Here is a 22,759-nt window from a genome sequence, read left to right on the forward strand (position 1 = left end):
CAAGTTTAGGGATCTCCTGAACTCCTTCATTTGCCTCATCATAACATTTTTGGGTTGCTACATACTTAAGCAATATATTATTATTATTATATAAAGTAATTATGTCCTTGCCATTCAAATGAGATCTTAATTCTCTGGTATAATCTTGGCACAAACTGGGATAAAACTATCCGGTTATCTATGAGAAAAAACTGATGAGTTGAGGACCCAAATCTTTGATTGAACTTGGGAGTAAAGGAGTGAGGAGGTTGATTTGGGTTTATTACCTCTGCTTCTAAGAATTTGTGCAGAAGGAGCTTTGGCTGTGCAGAATTCATCAGCTTTCTGTAGTAAGCTGTTTTGCCATGTTCTGTGAGTTACTGTATGGGTGTTTCTGAGTGGTAACAAATCAGGATCAGCAGTGCCCAGCCCAAGGAGGGAAGGATCCGGTCAGATTTCCATGTTAGCATATGCTGTCCTGAAATTTGATACAAAGGCTGGAAAAATTGGGAAATTGCAGAGGGCTGCTGACTGATTTTCAGTCATTTCCAGCCATCCAGGCAGCACAAAAAATATATCTTCAGAGAATGTATTCCAGGGTGGGAGCCTTTCTTCAGAATGTTTTGATTTTGGCTGTAAGGCTTCATTCAGTATGCTGTCTTGAGGGTGAAATTCTGTCTGTGGATCTTCAGCTGTTCCATTGAGGTCATGACATAATTCATTGCACATGTCTCATTTAATTCAGAATTTTAGTGCTCACTTCCCCTATTCCATCATGAATAAAATGGGAATTTATTTAAGGAAAACAAACAAAAGTATAAATCATTAAATGAAAATTACTTAGGGCAACCAAAGCTCCGAAGCAATCATCAAAGTTTGCTATAAATACAGGTTAATTTTAATTTTTTGACTAAGACATGAGGGAGATATGCCTGTATCTTTTACAAGAAATCCAGTTGGAAGTAGTTGGTAGTACAAAATATTTTCTTTTAATTCAGGATGAACTTTATTTTGCAGTATGATCAGATGTATTTGTTCTAGGTTTCATTATGATGTTCTCATCTGAGAAGGCTGTGATCAGGCAGAGGTTTTTTTCCTTTGACTCCACCTCACATGGATAGAATAGAAATTTTTTGACCTTTCTATTAAATTAAATAATGAGAAATATCATCTGTGTTTCCTGTTGAGCTGAATTTCCTCCTCAGGGTACCTGCTTTCTTTAGAGGAAACAGATCTAAACCTCTTCATAAGTGGGGTTAATGAAACACACTGTGTATAAACTGGTATAGATCTGTCTGAATTTGCAATATGAACCAGCATAAACTTCCCACATTCAGGCAGGGTCCTGGTGCTTGTTAATAGGGTGCTACAGCAGGAGGTTCCATGGCAGTTTTGCCCAGCAATCAAAATTCAGTCAAGCTGCTACCAAATGAAATTATTTTAGAATAAGAAATGCAAGCTGTTACAGACCTGAGTTAGTGAAAAGAAGCCTTGTTCTGACAGAAAGGAGCACAATACTTTTGTATGAATGAAAACAGTCTGAAGTTGACACCAGACGATATTTTAAAATTGAAATTTAAAATCCTTGTTTCTGTAGGTTAGGGACATGAGCTCTAAAGCAGTGAACAGCTTGACAGTTCATCACTGATCAGTGCTCATATGTCAAGCTGAGTAAAATCCTTTGTGGGAACAAGTCAATAATCAGCAAATTAGGTACATGATTAACCTGAGACAACAAGATGCAGTTCCTGTCTGAGAGCCCTGCTGAGATTTAACCTTCTCAGTATTACTGTTTAGCAAATATTCCAAGTGCCTGGTTTAGTCAGTCAAACTGATGTAGCTGTAAACTTGTCTGGATGCAGCCTGAGTGCTGTGTGCATGGGGAGGGGAGCTCTGAGGAGAGGCAAAAATGCAGTTTTGAGTGGCAAGCAGAGTACAAACAGGAATGCAGTGCTTTTGGGCAAAATCCCTCCAACCTGTGTACTGCTATGCAGAATCCTATGCAGAAGTAACAAAATGCACATTGCAGGCTTGAATGATCAATAGGAATTTAGCAGACAAGAGTCATATTAATAGAATTGATAATGTATAGAAAATGAACTGTAAATATCAAATAATGCATGAAGTGACTCTGCAGAGCTTACAGGAGTTGTGGTGTTGCTACATGCTGGTAGCACGTTCCAAATGATGCATGAAATGAGGTAACCTGAGAGGAACTTCCCTGGAATGTCTGGAGAAGGCAATGTGTGGGGCTGTATTGTTTTCATTTCCAGCATCATGGCTTATACTTATAAATGTTTCATGTCAAAATGAAAACTCTCTTCATTCAGACCAGGAAATGGCTTTATTTGGAAAAAACCTTTGAGAGCAGGGGAGCATCAATATTCCCTTGGCTTTTAGCAGGTGCTCAGACACTTTTAGGTGCTCTGAGCACCTCAAGTTGCCTGGTGGCCACAGGGCTGGCCTGAACTGGCTGGATTGTGGAAATCCAAATGTGGGAACAAACCGCTTGGTTGGCTGCCATCGTGGGTGTCAGATGTTTCGTGGCTGTGTTTTAATGAATAATTACCAACTGGATTTTATGAAGAACTAATTTTAGAGCACTTTGCAAACAAGTTTCCCTGCCATATGTTTTCCTGGCTGCTTGGATCCTACAGGGCTTTGGCATAAAGGCGAGTGCTGGCCGCCACCCCAGGCGTGCTCCCCCTCTCCTGTTGAACATGCATCCCTCATTGAGACAAGAGCTCTAGGAGATCATTCTTTTCAATTCCTAATCTCAAAAACTCCTAGGCATTTTGTGGAGGTATGCAAATTGTTTCAAATCCAAGAAAATCCCTGAAGATTATGGCAGCTCTCTGCGTTTCCAGTCCTGAGCCCTGCGAGCTCCCTCAGCTCCGCAGTGGTCACAAGTGGTTCCTTTCCTCTGTGCGTGGCTGGGCTCGGTGGCTTTGTGCAGTGCTGGAGTCACAGCCATAGGTGTGGAGCTCCCACACTGTTCTGCTGGCTCCCCATGGTTACCAGAAAAAGAAAGCCTTTATTAGCCCATGAATAAAATGCATCACAGGGTAGAGAGCCCTGAATGGAGAAATTATAAAAACAAATTGCTCAGAAAGAACTTAGCATGAGGTTTTAGGTTTGTAAATAAAAGTAAGCAGTAGGATTTCAGTATGCTGGGTAGTAAAAATAAACAAACTCACCGAGAGAGAGAATTTGGAATTTGTTTAGCAGTGTAGGCTGGCAAGTCAGTTGCTTATATTGGGCTTTAATCATAGTAAGTACTCCCTGCTGCAAAATTGAACTCTGATGATGTAGTCATTTGGGATTTCTGCTGCATGTTGTTCCTGAGCTGTTTTAGCCATTTTTGTGACTTTCAGTATGAAGCCATGAACTATAAAGGATCATTAAAAAAGAAAACAAAAAAGCCAAAAGTCAGTGAAACTTCCAAATTACTTCAGTGATTTAATTTGGTTTGACATGTCCGTTCCCTAATTCATGTGATTTAGTGGCCTCTTCCTTAGCAGTTGTGTGTGTGTGCTAGATTAAGGATTCCACAGTTGCTTTTTAATGATCATGAAATTACTTGCCTCCTTTTCCTAGATGGGTTTTCTAATCTATTCATATATGCCAATAAGTAGCTTTAAAGCAAGAGTGATATCTTCAGCACAACATTATGTAAAAGTAATTAATCATGCAAGGGTGGTAAATCAGAAAATCAACAGGGCCATGAAAAGCAAAATGATAATTCAGCCAAGCATGTGAAGAAATCTTATCTGCTCATGAGTTTCCAGTGTCTTCTTGGTGACCCTTCAGTCAGGAATTTTCGATTTTGGGGCACAAATACCTCCTCCTTACTGACATATTAAGATTAATGCATCCAGGGAACCATCAGCAGATACATTAACTTCCTTCTTTCTTTTTTTTTTTCCTCAGTCCTGAGAAATCCGAAGAGGGATAAAAATGTAACATTGTTTTCTATATCACTTTGCACCAGTACTTCAGCATTCAGAGTTATCCAGATTCAGTCATTTTGCTTTTGCCTGGGCATTAAATTATTTGTCCTGGTTTGACTGAAGAGGGGCAATACCCCTTTTAACTGTACCAAGTTAAAATCACCATGCCAAGGGACCTGCTCTCACCAGGTCACACCCCATCATCATGAAAAGAGATTCTGCAGCTAAAACTACTTCAAGCAGCTTCAGGCTGAAAACTCTTCCCCTTCGATCTGGCCAACTGCTGAGCCTTCTCTGCTATATGAGGTAGAATCAGCATCAAACAGGGGGAGGCAGAGGAACCTGCCAGCACAAGCAGAGAGGAACAGCGTGTTGCCAGTGAGAAATGTCAGCTTTTATTGCTGCTTCCCCAGTTGACCCTTTGTGAACAATTGTTCTGAAGAGCACAATTTCTTTTTCCCAAGATGTTGCCCAAGTAATAACATTTCCCAAGGAGGTGATGAGTCTGTCCTTAACCTCTGACTGTTAGACAATGGCTTTTAGCAATCTTCCCAAATGCCATTGATTTCAGAGATAGATATATGTGTGTTTGGTACCTCACATATGCTGAAAGTTACCGGCATGCCAGAATTCTCTACATCTCTGGCATGCTTTGCCTGAATTTCACTAATTTATCTGATTTACCTTTTCCCATTTAAATCATATATGGAAAAGGCTCAAGTGGATGGCAATCTGATATTGAGTGAAACTTTTTATTCCACTTCTCTTACTTCGTTCCTCGTTTAAAAGCATAGAATAATAGGTAGAGTGCATAATGCTCTCACTGTGATGATAACTCTCAGCATTAGTAGATTTGGGCTCAAATTCCTCCCTGCTATGGATTTCCTTTGTGGAAAGGCTGCAGGTCCGTGTCAGTTCCACAGTTTACCAGGAAGACAAGAGTTCTGGCAGACATTTCCCTTTGTTGTAAGGCTGAGCCTACCAGGGCTCTGTAATGCTGGTACACAAGAGGTTTTCAGCTGGAAAGGTGAGGTTTTATACCCCAGTTTTGGGTAGATGGGATGGCACTCGAGTGTTAAATTTGTCTGTCTTCCACTAATAGGGAGAATCTTCATTATTTTATCACAAATTGTGAATAATTTACTAGGGCTCACAGTTCCTGAGTGGAATACAGTGTGAAAGACAGTCTGTGTGTCCTTCTCTGGATGTTTATTCTATTTAGGAGCAAGGTTACAGTTTTCTGTTTAAATTGAAAGTAGGAGAAGGTAGATGTTTTCTCATAGTTGTTGTGGGCACAGCCTGGAAATGCAGAGGGAAATGTAATGAAGCTACTGGCAAGCAAGCACATACTATTACTGTATTTTATTGAACACATGCATCTTTCTTTAGACATGTCTATCTATCTCTATCTACTCCTACACAGATAAATGTGTCTAAAACAAGATGTGTTTTCATAGGGGACTTGTTATACAGCTATCAAAAGATTAGATATATTGGTTTTGGTGTTTCTTAAGGGCTTCCCTTAGATAGGGACTATGAGATCTACTCAGTTGAGCTTGAGCTCTCCAGAATCACAGACATTAATGACAGAAAAAAGCCTATTAGGACAGCTCTCCCAGCTGCTTTGTTATGCAGAGTTATTCCCTGTTGTAGACTAACCAATATTTCTTCCAGTCTTGCTTAATTGTGGCATCTCCATTGGGAGGCTATTTACTGAGCTTAATAGATGGGAAGCTTATCTGACATTCATCTTAAATTTCTTTCTTTCTTTTTTTAGTTTCATGCCATTAATGGTGCCATCGCTCTTATGTTCTAAATAATCACTTGCTCTGTTTGATCCCTTTCCCAAAGATTAATGCAATGTTCTACCTTCTTTGGAAGCCATCCAAACAGAAATTCTCAGTTTTCCTTAATATATGTTCAATTCCCTTATTTGTGTTATTCCTTTCCATGCTCCCTCTGGTTTTTGTATCACACTTGCCCTGATTGTTCCTCATACCTCAGGTAAGCAACTTTGTGATGTAAAACTTGTGCAGTGTATTTTTATCTGGTCATGAGTTACTTTAGACAATCACATTTCCTGTCTGTGCTATACCTGTTTCACATTCTGGGGGCTTCCATTCAACAATATGTCTGGTGTTACACCTCAGATATCTATTCCTGTTTCAAAAAGAATTTATTGCAGGCATTTGATTAGAAAAGGATGTGGGTCTCCTGAGTCTCTGAAAGCTGTGTAGGAACCTAAAATTAATGGGTCAAATAATAGATTTCAAATTGTTTCTCAAAAACCATCCTGTCAGTTTGTACATTTTATGATCACCTGTGCAGAGGAAAGATGCATTATTCTAGGTCACTGTTTAAGAAAGAATAAAAGTCTCAGAATCTCTTTGTGTTCCATGGTCAGCTAGTAAATGTTAGTTTCCCATTTCTTCCAGAATTCCATTTTAAAACAAAGTAGAGGAGAAAACAGTCAGATTTTTGAGCTGAACCATTCTGCATTCAGGTCTGTTTGGGGTTTTGTTTGTGTTCTCTTTTTTTTTCCCCCCTTGTTTTGCTTTCCCCCTGCAGTATGATTTCATGGAGCGCTTGGATGGCAAGGAGAAGTGGAGCGTGGTGGAGTCGCCGCGGGAGCGCCGCAGCGTGCAGACCCTGGTGCAGAACGAGGCCGTGTTCGTGCAGTACCTGGACGTGGGCTTGTGGCACCTGGCCTTCTACAACGATGGCAAGGACAAGGAGGTGGTCTCCTTCAGCACAGTCATTTTGGGTAGGTGCTCCCACCAGCTGGGCACTTTTCCTCTCTGTTTATACCCTCCTTTACCCAGAGCTGGAATATTTTCCTGCACTCCTCAGTATTTGGCCTGTTTGTCCTTATGTGGTGCTGTGCATTTTTTTCCCCAATACTGCTTTAGCAAAGAGTCAGTAATGGGGTGTGCTGACTTTAATTCACTCATTTTTCTCTTAATATTTTAGCATTCCCATAGATCTCGAGTTTACTTTTGGAAAACAAGGCTCAGAAAATTCAGTGTGGTTTGAAGCATTCCCCAGCTAATGTTCCTCTCCCTTATCTCTGTCATTTTGATACTTTTTATTTGCTTCTCTGAAGATGCTTCTTTACACCCAGGTGGAATAGTATCCAACAGGAGAGCTGTTTAATCTTGGTGGAAAGACAGCTCAAGAAAATGATACCTGCAAATGAGATTATTGTTTGCAGCCATCCTAGAGATTAATTGAGCCAGTTAATTAGCTGTATGTTGCTTTACAGCTTACCACTCACCTAGCAGTGAGTCATCTCTCAACGTGGTGGAAGAACATCCAGCTGCAGTTTTGTTAGAATAGGATTACATTCAGTTGAGAATCAAACTGAGTCTAAATTCTGCAAGCTTTATTAGATTTGTTGTCCTTTGAAGCTCTTAATGAACTTTGCTGACTGTCTTTTCACAGAGGTGTAACAAATTCTGAGGTATCCTTTGTGATATTCTGTCCTGGCTGGTGAAGCCTGAAATGGCACTGTGTTGTATAAATCTGTAATTCCTCTTACTTCAGGGAAGCTGTAAAAAGTCAAAATGAGGGTTTAGATTTGATGAAAAATAGTCAGAGGTGTTTTCTAGTCTCGCCTTATTAATATGTAGCTTAGATTTTTTTCCTTTTACATTAGTATAGCATTCAGTCTGTTTGCCTAAATCCCAAAGGGTGTAGGTGAATAATCAACACTGTCATTAAGTACAAACATAATTGATTCTGTTACCCTGAATTAAGATGAAAAAATACTTTTCTGTGAATGTTGAAAAATATGTAGTGGTTCCACAAACTATCAATTACATAAAAAGCTTTTGCATCACTTCTCTAAATTCCTCCCCTGCCAAACCATGGCATTATATAATTTTCCCCCATATTTTCCACAGAAGGCTTTTTCCACTTCTCTAAAAACAACAATATTTGTGCTCATATCTTGTTATGCCCCTGTGCTTAGAAAACCTTAGGATATTATAAGCTGCCCTTTACAGGGTTGCCAGGTCAAGGCTATTGCTTTCAAGAGCATCAAAGGTGTAATAGCCAGGTAGGCTACTTGATAGAGCAATGATAGTGATTGAAATGAAATCTGGAGAAAAATATAGTGTTTTATCTGGTTCTACACACCTTGTATCAGATGCTTCATAATGAAAGGCTCTGAGACAGCTGAACATCTCTCTGGTGTGGAAGAGGAGGAAGAATAACAGAAAATATGTTAACTCCTAGACAATACTAAATTCACCATGATTTTGAACACATAGAAAATGCTTTTGTGTGCCATGAAGCAAAATAATGAATAAATCTATAAACAAGCTTCTTCATGAGACAAATTGATATCTTTGAGCATTACATTTCAATTTTTACTTTCCATTGTTTATATGACTCATTTCAAGAGCCCAAGCTAATGACATCTCTTTAAAAATTTGCTTTAGACATTTTGTGTTTGGTGTCCTGTAACTGTGAAATTAGATTTAAAGTTCTACTTGAATCCTTTTCTTCTTTGCAGTTTTATTTGACAAATAAAAATACTCTCCATAGTTCTGCTAGTTCCAAATCCAAATTCTCTTTTCTGTGTTTGATTTGGTGCCTGGGGCTGTCAGAACCATTTAGTTTGGAACCACAGGTCCCACAGCAACAGAGAATGATAGTGAAGAGTAATATTCCAATTAGATTTTTGTTCCAATAATTCACTGTTGAAAATATGTTCTGCTGAAATCCAACAGCTTTCAAATTAAAATAATTTTAAGAATTGATTTCAAAAATGGAGTTTTATCTTTAGATTGTTTTTATGCAAAGTAGTGTGTGCTTTATCCAAATGATAACAGAAATTGTGGAAAATAAGTATTTTGGTGCAGCTGAAATGTTATCAGGCTTATGTGTCTACTCTTCTCATATTATTGAGGTCATCAACATTTCAGTCAGTCACTCGAACTCTGATATTGAACTTTGTCCTGTGTTTTTACAGAACTCTTCTTCATCCTCTTGCACAGCCACCTGCATCTTTTAATTAATTTCTTTAAAGATTGAGTAGATTTGCCACAGCAAAAGAGCTCCTCTTTGTCATGGTCAACAGATACTTTTGTCAGCTTAATTAATGAGGCTTTCAATGCCTGTAGAAGGAAAAGAAGACACAGTCCTTGGGATGATCAGTTTCCCATGGCAGGGTGGTTGAGCAAGAACAGTGTCATTGCAAAAGGGAGAGTGTTGATTTTCCTGAGGAAGCATTGTGTTTGCTGCACAATATAAACTCAGCATGGCTGTAGAGGTCTTAAGAGGTCCTGCCTATTTTTGGAACAGAGGATTTGAGCACCATCAGAAGACTTTGGTTTCTAATAAAGCCCAGAACTTAATATGTGACTTTAGTGTGTCACCAGATCTCTACCTGTACTCATGCTCTCATGAAACTCTGCATTCTGCCTCACCTGAACCTTGTGCTGCTAATGTTGTTAGGGGTTGCACTTCTAAGTATTGAGGACAAATTAAAATGAAGAAAAAAATAAGCAAAATATCTGTAGCCTAAGTAGAAACTATGCAATTAATGTGCTTGTGATGCTTTAATTTCAGACTCGGTGCAAGACTGCCCACGTCATTGCCATGGGAATGGCGAGTGTGTCTCAGGTGTCTGCCACTGTTTTCCAGGATTTCATGGAGCAGACTGTGCTAAAGGTATCATTTTCCCTATATTTACAAATAACCACAGTGTGTGTCTGTCATCTATTGATCTACAATGCCTGCTAGCTAGCATGGGTCTGAGCTAGATTCAAATAGAACAATTTGCTTTTTTTATTCTTAGATCTTGAGGAAGTATTGTCACATTTCCAATGAGCTTGCATAGCTACAGCCTTTTTTTGTGGCAAAGGTAGTAGACAGAAATGGCAGAAAATATTTATTTTCTGGAAAAGTGAATGAATTATCAACGCTTTCTGATAATTGTTAGCTGGTCTGCAAGAAAAGACTGATTGTCTTCATTGATAGAGTGTAGTACATATTCTGGCTTGCTTGAGCCTTACTTTTAGTACAAAGCATCTTTCTTGCATATAAAATTACTCTTTGACCAAAGGAACTTTTCCTTTTGTAGGAAAATAGGTAGGACCTGATAAAATCTTAAAATAAACATTTTGTGAAATGTCAATTGTAAATTTTAACAACTAAAACTGGGAAATACACTGCTATCAAGGATTAAGTAGAAATCTAAATGACATCTATGGATTGGCAGTATGTGTTCATTAAGTTTTTTCTGAGAGTTTTGGATAGCAGTGGTAGGGAAAGGATTCACAAAGAAGGAACTCTTTAGTTTGTACAGCCAGTAGCAGATGTGTTGTCTAAATTCAGTGGCTTGGTTGTATTCCTCTCTGCTCCTGAGCAAACTCAGAACATTTTACAGTTTGCTTCCTTCTTAGTTTGTGTGAGATTTAGGCACACTACCAATATCATGCTTACAATTATTTTTCACAGGGTTTTTAGGGTTCCAAGGGGGAAAGCCTGGTGTTTGAAAGCTTTTTAAGATAACTTGAAGGGCCTTAGAAATTTGCTCATTTCTTCTTAGATTCCTGATGCAGAGAGTTCATTGTGCCCCACCTTGGTCACTGCTGCGGCACATCCATGTGTCTATAAATACTCCTTGAGTAGCTCCTATAGTTGTACTGGAGTGAGTAATTTCTGGGTTTTGTCTCCACACTTGGCTCTTGAAGGTGCCCCAGTACAATAAAAAAAAAAAAAAAAAAAAAAAAAACCAACCAAAAAACCCAAAAGTAGAAATAGAGACCCCAAGGGCCTTGAAAAGCTAAGACTGCTATTTCGGCATTCACCCTGCTCGTTTTACAGAACATTCAAATAGTTGTTTGATTACCTGAGAAATTAAGACAGCTGGTAAATCTGGAGAGGAGATGTCTGTATTGCACAAAGTGAATGGTGTGATAATGTGAGCTATAAATACAGACTGACAGCTCTGTGCTTTTCTGTGGTGTTAACCTGTGAAAGTATGCATGCAGTGACTGTGTGCTTCACTGCCACCCTTCACACATACATGGCCATTATATCAACTCATTTGCATTCTGAGTTGTGCAGCGATCCTGCATTGTCTACTGAACCTCTGTGTAGCACTGTGTGCTGTGTTAGTGCTAGAAAATACTTCCTTCAGGCTGTGACAGATAAATAGCTTTTGAATAGGGCGCTTGTCAAACTATTTGTCAGGCTTCTCCTGCCCCTCAGTGCATTCCCTCTGCTTCCTGCTTTGTCCTTTCTGTGTTGTCTCTTTCCCCTCAAAAGCAGAAATGGTTTCATGGAAGCTTCCTTCAACTCTGGTACTGTTTTCTTGTCAGACATGATGGTATTTCTAAAGAACAAAGAAGCCTGAAAAACTGCACAAGATGAGAACATGGGTGTGTTGACAGAGCTCGTGTTTCTGTGCTGGAACAGCTGCACAGTGTTACCCTGAGAGCTGGGTGTGGGGGCTTTTTGCCTCACCCCTTTCATGCCTGTTCTCACAGCCACAGGCTTTTCTGCTTACTTGAATGCTCTTCATATGTGAGAGCAGTTTCAGAACTCAGAAATCAAAATTGGAATTCTATGCAGGGTAAAACACAGTAAAATGAGATAGACAATTACATCTTTTACATCATATTACATGTATGGACACATGTTTAGTGTACATCTACCATAATGTTAAATTTATATTTGACCTGAAACAAGTATGGAAGGTTAATGTTTTTTTTCAATTTGATTTTTTCAATTATTATTTCCTTAGCAATGCATCTTTCAATATCTCACTTCTCCACCATAAAATAAGTTGAGTCAAGACTCAAATGTGGAGAAAATGTGAACAAGCTCCTCAGATGGCTTTTAGAACTTGGTCCATGCAGTAAAAGCAGTCTGAGAGCTTCCCTTTGTGTGAACCCCAAGTCTGACAGATATGAAACTCAATCCTTCATCCCAGGGCAGATCCTGAGGCCATCAGAGGCAGTGAGACATCAGGGGAGTCTCTGCAAACCATTTGCAGGCAGTGCACAGGGACCCCTCCATCCACGTGGTTCTAAAAGATAAAAATGAAGGAAAGCTGTGGGACACAGCACAGATTTGACTTCAGATCCATTAGCTTCAAGAAAACACTATGAAAATTATTGGAAAGAGATGAACTTTTGGCCCAACCCACAGGGTGTAACGCACTTTCATACCCTGATTGAAATGGAACAAACTTCACCCTCTCAAACACTCCTGCCAAACCCTGTGTGGGGTATTTCTCATTCTGATTCTGTGGAAATAGCTTATTATCTGGTATTCAGTATCAGCAGATTTACTCCATTCTTGCTTAGGCAAAATTCCCTTTGGAGTTTATCCTTATTAAGGTTAAAGAATCTCATCTAACATACAAAAAAGGTAATGATACATTTTGATCTCATGTGGATAAGATATGGCATACAAAGAAAAAGAAAATCTGATAATCAAAGGATAATTCCATGCAGAGATGTGTCCTGATAAAGCAAGTGTGTACAGTTAAAGCCAGTGGAAGATTTGCTGTGAATTGAACTGCACTGTGAGTAGCCTCTTGTCCACAATTATGTGTAGGAGCTATTGGTGAAAAGTTCTCTGGCCAAGGATCAATTAAAGAATCAGACATGCAGCTGTGATTATTGTAATTTTTTGGTGTTTTGCACCTTTTTCCATTCATCTCTATTTTTCTGTAAGCTCTGTGATAAAACCACTGAAGTATATTAAGAAGTGCTTGCCTAGAATTGTTGCTGTTTATGTCTGATCCTAGTTTGGATTTTCAAGGTCTGTGGTGAATCTGCAGCAGGCATCCATCAGCATGTCCTGCCTTTCACCACGTGGGAATGGAGTTCAGTGCTACAATGAGTTGAGTTCTAGAAGGGACTCAGACTTGGCTATAATTTCATTTCATCTCATAAGATATTTGAAGGGCATGCAACTCTTCCACTCCTTTAACAAAACCACTTCCAAAGACTCTGTCAAATACTATTTTGCAACTGTGAGCAGAGCCTCCTTTAATTTTGCATTTTAAAATACTTGGATTTGCATCATAAGCATCTTTAGCTAATCTGAAAAGGTGAACAATGCACCATCACATAGGATTTCTACATTGATATGATGAGCATAGCCTGCTAAGAGATGGTGTCCAATTTGTGAAAGAAGGACAAAAATGGAGTCAAGTAGCTTATGTCAACTGCCATGAAGTTGCCATTTAGCAGATACTTCTAGCTGATTATGCAATGTAATAAGAAACATGTTTAATATTTTAATCTAAATGAAATGAAGGCTTTTGGATTTTTTTTTTAAACCAGAAATTTGTGCAATGTTTGATCAGTTGACTTTTTAATCTGATTTTAAGAACTCTAATTATTCAGATTTATGTTATTCGCAATTTCTTTTCCTGTTCTCCTTGTGTGGGTTTTTCATTATTTTATTTTCATTCTGTTTGTTTTTGGCTTACTGGCAAAGGACGGCGCCACTTTAATAAGTATAAAAAGAAGGGTAGGTTTTTTAAAATTTCTTTTTATTTCTTTTGCAACATCTATTTAGTTTGAAATAGTTACAAAGCTGTAACGTGTCGTCTCTCTCTCTTTAAATTTATCCTAATGGATTTGCTGTTTGCACCACAGTAAGAATTCCTACCATTGCCATTTTCTTTGTTATGTGTGGGCTATTAATCTCTGTACAAAAAATGTAAGAAACTGTCAATTATTAGGTAAGTAAGGTATAATTACTAGAAGTAGCAACTCTTGCATTTTTGTAGTTGTTATCTAATTTCAGTTGTTTGAGACTCATCTTGCTCTGAGGCTTTTCAGAGGCTTCTTGCTTTGACAACAGTGCATAAAGTAATGTTTTTTCATCCATGGAACACACTGCTTGAAACTGCTGTCTTTGTGTTGTGTCCAGAATGCTCCCAGTGGCACACACTGTTCTGGGAGTGATTGCAATGGGGACAACATTAAATTTTGGGGTGCATCCTGCAGAATAACTCAGAATCTGGTTCATTGCTGTAGAGCACATGGGCCACAGGAATGGATGATGTCCAGCTGCTGATCTATAGGAGTGTACATCTCCTCTCTGTGTGACTCAGGGAATCACTATTTGTCATCAAAACTTGGGTTGAATTTTTAGGAACTGGAAACAGCTTAAGCACACAGAGGCTGCCTGGACTCTGAAGGAAAAGGTGAGGGGATGCTGAATCCCCTTTTCCCTCTCCCTGCCCTGCACATGGCCTTGGCCTCACAGAGGAGATGGAAGCTGAGGTGGGGCAGCACTTTGGGCCTTCCATGGCACAGTCAAACTGGGGAAAGGGTCTTGAACTCTTCAAGTGTCTCCCTTCAAATGCAATAACAGGATCAGAGAAATAAGGGAGGGTGGATCAAACATGGTGATGCCATCACCAGATGGGTTTGCAAAGCAAAGCTGGAAAGGAGAAGTGTAAAAAATGGCAGGTTGGTGGCATTATTACCCTGTTGTCCTGAGCCATAAGTTAAAGGTGACCTGTTGTGGTTAATCCTTTACACACAAAGCAAACAAATAAAAACAGCACCTGACTCCAGGGATGTACCACCTCAACAGAAGTTTAAAGGGAATGAATGGGAACCAATTGACAGATATGAAGGTACAGGAGAAAATGGTGAAAATGCAGTGTTATAGAAACACCAGCAGTGTGACTGTTGTCATCTTTGGGGAACACTGTGGTAAAGGCAGTTTGAAAGAGGGGTGATGGGGCAGTTAACACCTTGGAGGGAAATGGGGCCTTCAGAGGAGAGACTGAGCACAGGAAACAGCTCAAAAAAAAAAAACAAACAAAAAGCAGTTCAAAAATTTCACTTTCAAAAGCATCCTATCCTAACTTCTAGAAGAGTTGAAGTCAGAATTCAAGCACTGAGCAGTGTGGGCTGAAGGGGATCTGTAAATGAAGTTAGAGCATGAAGTTCATGTTCCACAAGATAAAAGGCCTGAAACAAGACTGGGAAAGAAGAGGCACACAGCTGAAGGTTAGATTAATAAATTAGCAATGTAATTAGTGAAGCAGTGTTACATATAAACATGACTGAAGAAGATTGAATTTATCAATGTGGAGAAAAAGGTGTTTATTTAATGTAGATTTTATTTACTGGAAGCCAGGGCAGAATTCTGACCTAGAGAGGCAATGCAGAATAAAGTCCATAAAAAACTTTGTCAAAGCCTGAATGTGAGGCAAGAAAAAAAGTAAAAAAAAAAAAAATCCAGACTATGAACTTTAATGAAAAGTAGAATGATGGTATTTTCCACTTTGATAGAGCAAGAATGCAGGGTAGGTCTGAGAAGATGTGAGATAGAGAAAAAAAGGTAAATCAAAGAAGAAGTAACTATTAGTAAGCATTTTAGATGTTCATAATCATAGCATGTATCATTTTACACTGTACTGTTGAAGGAAGAAAAAAGAAGTGTGCTTTTCTCTGGAAATGCTGCATTCCTGACTTGTCACCCACACACATCTCACATCCTTTCTTGCAGTTGACAGAATCCAGCATGTTCAGCTTCTCTCTTTGTATCTCTCTCTGGGTGGGTTTGTTTTTGGGTTTTGTGTATTTATGTGTGTATGTGTGCCAACTTGTGTGCGTGCTGCAGCAGCAGCACAGCCCTGGCTTGTCACTCAAATCTTCCCTCACAGTGGGTGGAAGCATCATTTTGATACTTGAACAGACAAGGCTGCCTTTGGCAGTGTTCCCCACCAGCAGTTCCCACCTCTCTGACTCAGTACCTTAAAGTGCCTTTGTTATAAATTTTCTTCTTGTTTCCCCAGTCTCACATTTTATTAGCAGGCTATTTTCATTTCTTGCTAACTGGTCATGTCCTCAGCTGCCTTCCAGGTTTTTATGTACAGGGCAGTGATTGCCTGCCTGCCCTTGTTTTTCTTGGTTTTACAGAACTGCATTACACTCTAAAAAGGAGCTTGTGCCATTAACTCTGGCTAATATTAATTACAGAATAAATAAATAGACATGCAGCCTATTTTGACAATGACTGACAGGCATTGCTGTCTATCAGCTGCTAGCTGGCCTGCATGAAATGAGATAGTAGCTTTGATCCAGTGTCAGGCAGCCAAGGGGTGCCAACACAAAATCCATCACTGCAACTCTTTCTAATTGGCAATTTAAGCAGGAGCCAGGGGCTGGAGGGGTCACAGGCTGAATTCTTTCAGATTGTGAGTGCTCATGGCTCCAGAAGGGGCTCAGGGCAACAGGAGCCATCGTGTCTGGTCTGAGCTTCCTCATCAATCCTCAGGGATCCTCCTGGAGACTGGAAATAAGAACAGGGGCTGGATGGATGGGCTGGGCTCTAGAATTCTGCAGCAGATACCTGTTAAATTTGTTACAACACAAGGCATTTAACACACAACATTTTCACTGCTGCCTAGAGATGTGTACCTGTCCCTCCAGCACAGTGTAGATTGAACAGGAGGATTAGCAGCGCTCAGATTGCTCCTTTTCCTGCACCAGGCTGGAAGTGGTGCTCATACCCTCTGCATTCTTTGTAAGAAAGTATTTGCAAAGTTGAAATAGCACCCAGGAGCTCCTTGTAGCATAAAGGAATTCAAATATTCCTTAAAGGAATACTTGAGTATATAATACTTTAAGAATATAAGTTTCAACATGCAAAATATTAACTTCACATTCTTCTTAAATTTTCTACAGCTTCTGCTGATTCCAGCACTGAATTTAGGGTTATAAAGAATTTATCTGCAAAAGATCTTGTCCTGAATTGTTTAAAGTGGAGATTCCCCTGTTGTTTAGAAGTTCATCCTTCATTCTTTTTGTTATGGTTGGGGCTCTACAGGGAAACAAAAATGCTTTAAACTTTTTAACGAAATGTATTTAATGTTGTTAAATACACCTAATAGTTGCATCTCATGTAGCAATTTATTAGCATGTTTTCTTTATTAAACCACCAGTAAACATACAGGCAAATTTCTCCATGTGAATTACATTGTCCTTTCATGTATATCTGAGTTCATCTGCAGCCTGTGAACTTGGAATTATGCGTGATTCCTTTTCCCAAAGAGCTTGTAGGGTAGTGGTGCAGCTAAGAAGGCAGATTTATTCTGCAGGAGGAAGTTTCAGACAAAGCTGAAAGGATTAAGAAAAAAAATAATGGGGAATACTGAGGAATTCAGTAATGGAGGAAGAAGAAAATAATTGACAGAAGTCACTGATGTCAGTGATAGACAAAACATAATAGGTGGAAAGTGGACATGTAAGGAATTGTAATTCCCTGATTTCAGCAAACACTTGGGTATTTTTGTGTGAACATTCTCTACCCCACCTGGAGAAACTCAGGGACTAAAGAGAGCCACAGGCAGTAAGTACTGTAGCTGAGCTGGAACCAAATGTTATTGCCTTAGTATTATAGGAAAGTTTGCTTTGCTTATGTTCAAGATGGAAAGCACATGGAAACACAGCAAAGTCTTATTAATGGATTTTTCTTTAACAGCATTATGTAATATTTTCATACTTAATAAAACCTGGGTACATTCATTTGATCTCTCACAGCTGCCTTTGAAGACTGCTGTGTTATCAGTTACTTCTCTTTCTTCCCGTCTTAAACATGTGCAGCACAAGCACATCTATTTGCACAAATATCTTCTGTTTCAATGGAGTTCCAGTAGGTAGAATATTTCAAAAGGTTCTGAGTGCAGCAAGGAAGTGGACATCCATATAAATACATGCTGGACAAAAACCATTCTGCAGCTTAGTTCTGGCAACCCAAAAAGCTTTTTTCTTTCATAATACTTCCATTGGTGGCCAGGAATTTCTCTGCTCCCACTCAGCTCTTCTGAGCTGAATTGTGCTCACTGTGCTGTATGCCTTGTAATTTGTTTTTGTGCTTAATTGGTTAGCTTATCTAATTGTATTGCAATCTACATTTTGGTTTTATTTTGCTTTGTCTCCCTGGAATTGTACTGGTGTTTGTTTATTTCATTAAGTTCTAAGGGTTCATCCTGGCAGTTGTGTTGGGATCTTCTTGGAGTCCTTGTGATGATGGTAAATGTCATTGAAGTGACTATGATTAAGTAGTATTGTGAATCACATTATAGAAATACAGCTGTTGTCAGACATCCTTAGACATTTGCCATCCCTGAATAACAGAAACAGCCCTGAATCACAGCCTCGGATTTCAGCATGCATGACTTTTTTCACACCTACACTATATCTGGATTCAAAACTGTAATTTAGATATTTTCTATATTTAGTTCTTACTTCAGTAAGATTAAATTCAGTTAACTGTCATCCCCATTCTCTTTCTCAAACAAACAAAAAAATCTCTAATTCAAATGTAGAAAAATGTTTAAATATCTGCAGCTAATGTGGAACTGTGCAGTTAAACATGTTATGATTTAACTTTTCTGGTAGATTTAACAAGGCAAATAATAGTAACTGAAATGAAACCAAACCAGCCTGCATTTTAAATACCCTGAATGCTGCAAGCTGTGGGTGCAGTCCTGCATCTATTGCACTGCTGTTTAGCCAGAGCTGAGCCACTACCACAGGAGCAAGAATTTTTACACCATTCACTGGCAATGGTGTAAAACTTACCAAAAATATTTGAAGAAATATTTCATGTTTCTTTTTGTTCCTTTTTCTAGAAGCATTAGTGACTTTGGCAGTTAGTGCTTATGTTTGGAAGGGAATTTCTGGTATTTGATGTTTGTCCTTACTGCTGCTGTTCTGAAGCATCATCTCTTTGACTCCTCACTGACTCTTTCCACTGGGATAGCAACTGAACACTCTGAAATAGTTTAGTTCTGCCTTCCTCCACAGTTTTCCTAGTGATGAAGTTATCAAAACATAGGAATGAATATCTACATGCCTGTCTATGACAGTAGCTGATTTCAACATCTGCTGGTTCCCATCTGTTGGTAGGAAGTAAAACTTGTTTCTCTGCGTGGTCTTGTAGCAACTTCACTGCTTTTATCTAAAGCAGGAATTTCACAGCTCTGATTCTGTGTTACTCACAGAAAAAGAGTTGGTTTGGTTGCTTTGGGTTTTTTCCTTCCTTTTCGAAGGCATAAAATAAGTGGCAAACTGATCAGTCTCATTCTTCTGTGGTAAATCAAAACCAGAGCAAGGGAACTTCCATTTCCTTGAATGCATTGATGCATATGAAAAAGAGATTGAACTGTGCTGCTCTTAAGGGTGCAGCAGAGAGGCAGAACCTGATCTGGATTTGCTGCAAATCACTTTCTGCACTGTGTGGGGAACTGCACCCTTCCCTTAGCACAGGCAGTGACAGTGGCAGAGCTTCTGCCATGGTGGAGAAAGAAACAACCTGGCTGACCAAGAGTTGAATCCAGAATGTACTGACAGGATCAAGTCCTGGCACGACTAGCTGGTTTGTCCAGTGTCAGTTCACTCAAATGTCCTCTTTTGTCTCCATGTCCAATTTGTAGTTTGTTTTATGCCACATGAAATTCTTTTTCTGTGCAGCTGTGCCTTCTCCAGGGAGACAGAACAGTGATCTCTTTCCCTCCCCTGAAGCACTCCAATATCTTCATCTAAGATCTTTGTTGGTGGTTAGTGAGATTGTCTAAGCTCATCTTCACAAAAGCAGTAATGGGGCTTCACTCCTCTCACTGCACCATTAAAGTAGTTCTGAGGTATTTGATATTGGCTTAGTTTCGATTTCCTTATTCTTATGGACTGCATTATTGTTACTGCAAATATTACAGGGGTTAAATAGTCAAGCAAAATTTACTTGCACCAACAGAGCAACCTCAAAGAGACTGTTTGAAAAAATTGTTGCATTTCTGGAAATTGGTTCTAGTGTGGGAAGACACATTTGTATTTCTTACATAGATTTTTTGTAACAGTTGTTAGGCTAAGCAATTATCTAATGGAAACAGGTACTTTGTGCAATGGTAGAGGAGAGAACAGCAAGTGTTTTCTTTTTGATGGATAGGCTCACACTGAAGGCATGAGAAAAAAAATATGACCTTTGTGATAAATTTGGGGCAAAGCAAAAGTTTGCTGAGTGTTCAGAAGAATGTAAATATTAATTGTGCAGTTAATGCTGTCCAGTCACTTCTATAAAAATCATCCCATTTTTTTTGTAGAACAGCTTAAGTAGTTATCGATTGAGAACTTCTATAACTCCCAAAATGGAGGCATCCCCATATCTCTACAGGTATTTTAAATGAATTGAATTAATCATAGGCTTAAAAGTCTCTAGTGATCTTCGTTAAGTTTCCTGGGTTTAATTAAAACATCTGTGCAGTTTTAATTTATCGATTCATCCAACTCATATGTCATGTTTTTAACACACCCCAGCATGCTCTGCATCATTTTTAACCCGATTTCCACTTAACTAAAGCAATTAAATTCACCCCGGATTAATTAAAGCATCCATACTTTAGTGCTTAAGTCAGCGTGTGCCGCTTTCCCCAAATGGTTTCTGAATGTCAGAGATTTGACACACCTGATGGGTTTTTTGTCCTTCTGGAAATTCTTCTGTGTGTTTCCTCCTTGCTTGCTAATGTGCAGTTTGGCAGAGCTTGGTGGGGCTGGTGTTGGGCACCTGAGGTAGGGAGAGCAGAGCTTGAGTGCTGGGATAGAATTTCCTTCTTGATGCTGACCTGGTGCCAGCCAGGGCAGAGCAGCACTGCTGTTAAACCATTTAAATTAATTTTGTGTTCTGCAGTCAAGGCATTTCATGGAGTCACTGCTGAACCACCTCATGGCAGTGACAGTTGTTCACAGTTGTGCATTCTCCTGCTTCTGGGTGAATTTCTAGATGATTTCTGCTTGGAAGAGCACAAGCTCTTAGAGCAACCTAAAAAAGGCTTTGTAGATCTTTCTAATTGTCACTGTTCTTAAGAAGATTTCAGCCTGATGGGAGTTTGTGAATTTAGTGATCTCTGAAGAGCAACCAGACTAGTCAAACACCATTCTTCCTGACTGTGCAAATAGCACATTTGTGGGGCACAAAGAGCTGGTGAGAGAACACAGTCTTGTATTCATTGAGTTTCCCATTCCAGAATGATTTTCTTGGGCATGATTTTGCTAGGGTGGAGCAGCTTCTCCCAAGGCAAGTAGTATAAAATTAGCATAAACTAGTAAAAGAGAAACAACACAAACCATGAAGTGGTCTTAGAAGTTATTTCAGATTTTCATATCCACAAATGAACTTCAGTAAAAACAATTAAGTTTGCAGACAAGTAGTGAAATGTGCAGCCAACTGATTGAAATAGGTTTAAACAGAAAATATGAAGGGATGTGTTGTCAAAACCATTGTATTTTCAGAATACAACTAATAGATTTTTATGTCTTCTAATTTTTTAGAAATGTCTGTGGGCAAATACTTGGTGTAACAAGGGATATGAGAATTAAGGGCAAATATTTGGTGTAATATGGGATGTATAATAAAACAAGGGATGTCTCAATACTTTTTTGTTTATAATAGTAATACTAAGTCTGGAGCCAACATTTTGAATCAAGTTGACAGCAATTAATTTTTTTAACAACTGGGCAGATTTTCTAAAATGCAAATGCTTTTGATTCCTTTGGGTTTTGTGATTTTGTTGATTTTAGACCATTTAGATTGAGATTGTTCACACATAAATAGGTATTACTTCATTTTAGGAGAACGGGAATTTGATTGTAGCTTTTGCAGTGAATCTAAAATTATTTGGGGCTTTGATTGACAGTTGTAGGATTCAACTCTTGCATGAGTAAAACACATCTTCACCTGCTTACTTATTAATCTAATTTGTCCATTGAATATAAATGAATATGTGTAGTCTAAATGCTGCATATGCATCACCAGCAAAGACCAAAAAGAGAAAAATGCCAGTACAGTGTGACTCTGCTCTCATCTATCACATTAGGAACCAGGCAGTTGTACACAACATTTGTCTTGGCTCTTTCCTCTATTTCTGCTCCAGTTTGGAGCTGACCTGGAGTGCATTTATAGGCTTCAGATTAGACTGTCAAAAACTGGAACCCATCTTCTTTATATGTTGGCAAAATCGTGCATAATCTCTCAGCAGTAGCAGCCTAATCTCTGCTAAAAGGAAGTCCAAGTGTGAGGTATTACAGAGCTGAATTAATTATCCTCTGGAGGAACTGCACCCAGAAGGGTCCCTGGTAGGGCTCAGTGCTAAGAAGTTTGACCTACATCTGTCTTCAATTCAATTCCTGGTGGTCAGTGAAAAAAAAGACAACCTCAGTTTCATTATGCAAGTGTGCTTGCATTATCCACTCCTTTATATAACAAGGAATTTGTGCAATTCCATGTCCAAAGAGCATAGCAAGGCTGCCCAAATCAGTTCAGTGAATTTTTGTGACTGAAATTTACTTCCTCCTCCTAAACAGGAGCAACTACAGATAAAAATAATTTTTTTTCTTAGATGTGGCAAAATTCTGTACAGTTCAACAAGGACTGAACATCTTACCTTGGAGTATGAATAGTGTCTCTTCAGAATGCTTTTTTTTATGAATGTGTATTTGTTTAGAGGGAAGTAAAGCTGTAATGGCTGAGACCAAAATTCCCTTTCACCCAGGATTTCAGCTGTGATGGTGACATACAGCAGATAGTTGAGGAGAGTAAAAGTTTTATTTGCCTTTCTTGCTTCTCCATTAAATTCTTCTGGTTCCAGAGGCAGTGTGTGCTGGGACTCTCTATAACAGACCAAGCCTCTGTGTTCAGTAGCCTTTGCAGATTTTCATTCTATGAATTTGTTGAAATTCTATGATCAATCACAGAATGTTCTTCTATGAGTTTTAACTTGTCAATCAATCTTGTTAAAATTGTTTGATGGAACAGTCAGCAGTGCTCAGGCACTGCAGATA

The 22,759-nt window shown here is 39.0% G+C and overlaps 1 protein-coding gene across 6 annotated transcripts in view; it reads left to right on the top strand.

Annotated features, from left to right (window-relative positions):
* The window catches only part of TENM2 (teneurin transmembrane protein 2), a 675,237-nt gene that overhangs the window by 561,113 nt on the left and 91,365 nt on the right, over nucleotides 1–22,759 (top strand). For 4 of the 6 annotated variants that reach the window (XM_064724588.1, XM_064724592.1, XM_064724593.1 and 1 more), the window contains 3 exons: nucleotides 6,498–6,693; nucleotides 9,504–9,605; nucleotides 13,395–13,427. In XM_064724588.1, the coding sequence (XP_064580658.1) occupies nucleotides 6,498–6,693; nucleotides 9,504–9,605; nucleotides 13,395–13,427 (331 nt within the window). The remainder of the gene's footprint in view (nucleotides 1–6,497; nucleotides 6,694–9,503; nucleotides 9,606–13,394; nucleotides 13,428–22,759) is intronic. The other 2 variants (XM_064724589.1, XM_064724590.1) reach the window with 1 other exon arrangement.

The sequence above is a fragment of the Zonotrichia leucophrys genome, chromosome 13, assembly GCF_028769735.1.
Source record: "Zonotrichia leucophrys gambelii isolate GWCS_2022_RI chromosome 13, RI_Zleu_2.0, whole genome shotgun sequence".
NCBI lineage: Eukaryota > Metazoa > Chordata > Aves > Passeriformes > Passerellidae > Zonotrichia > Zonotrichia leucophrys.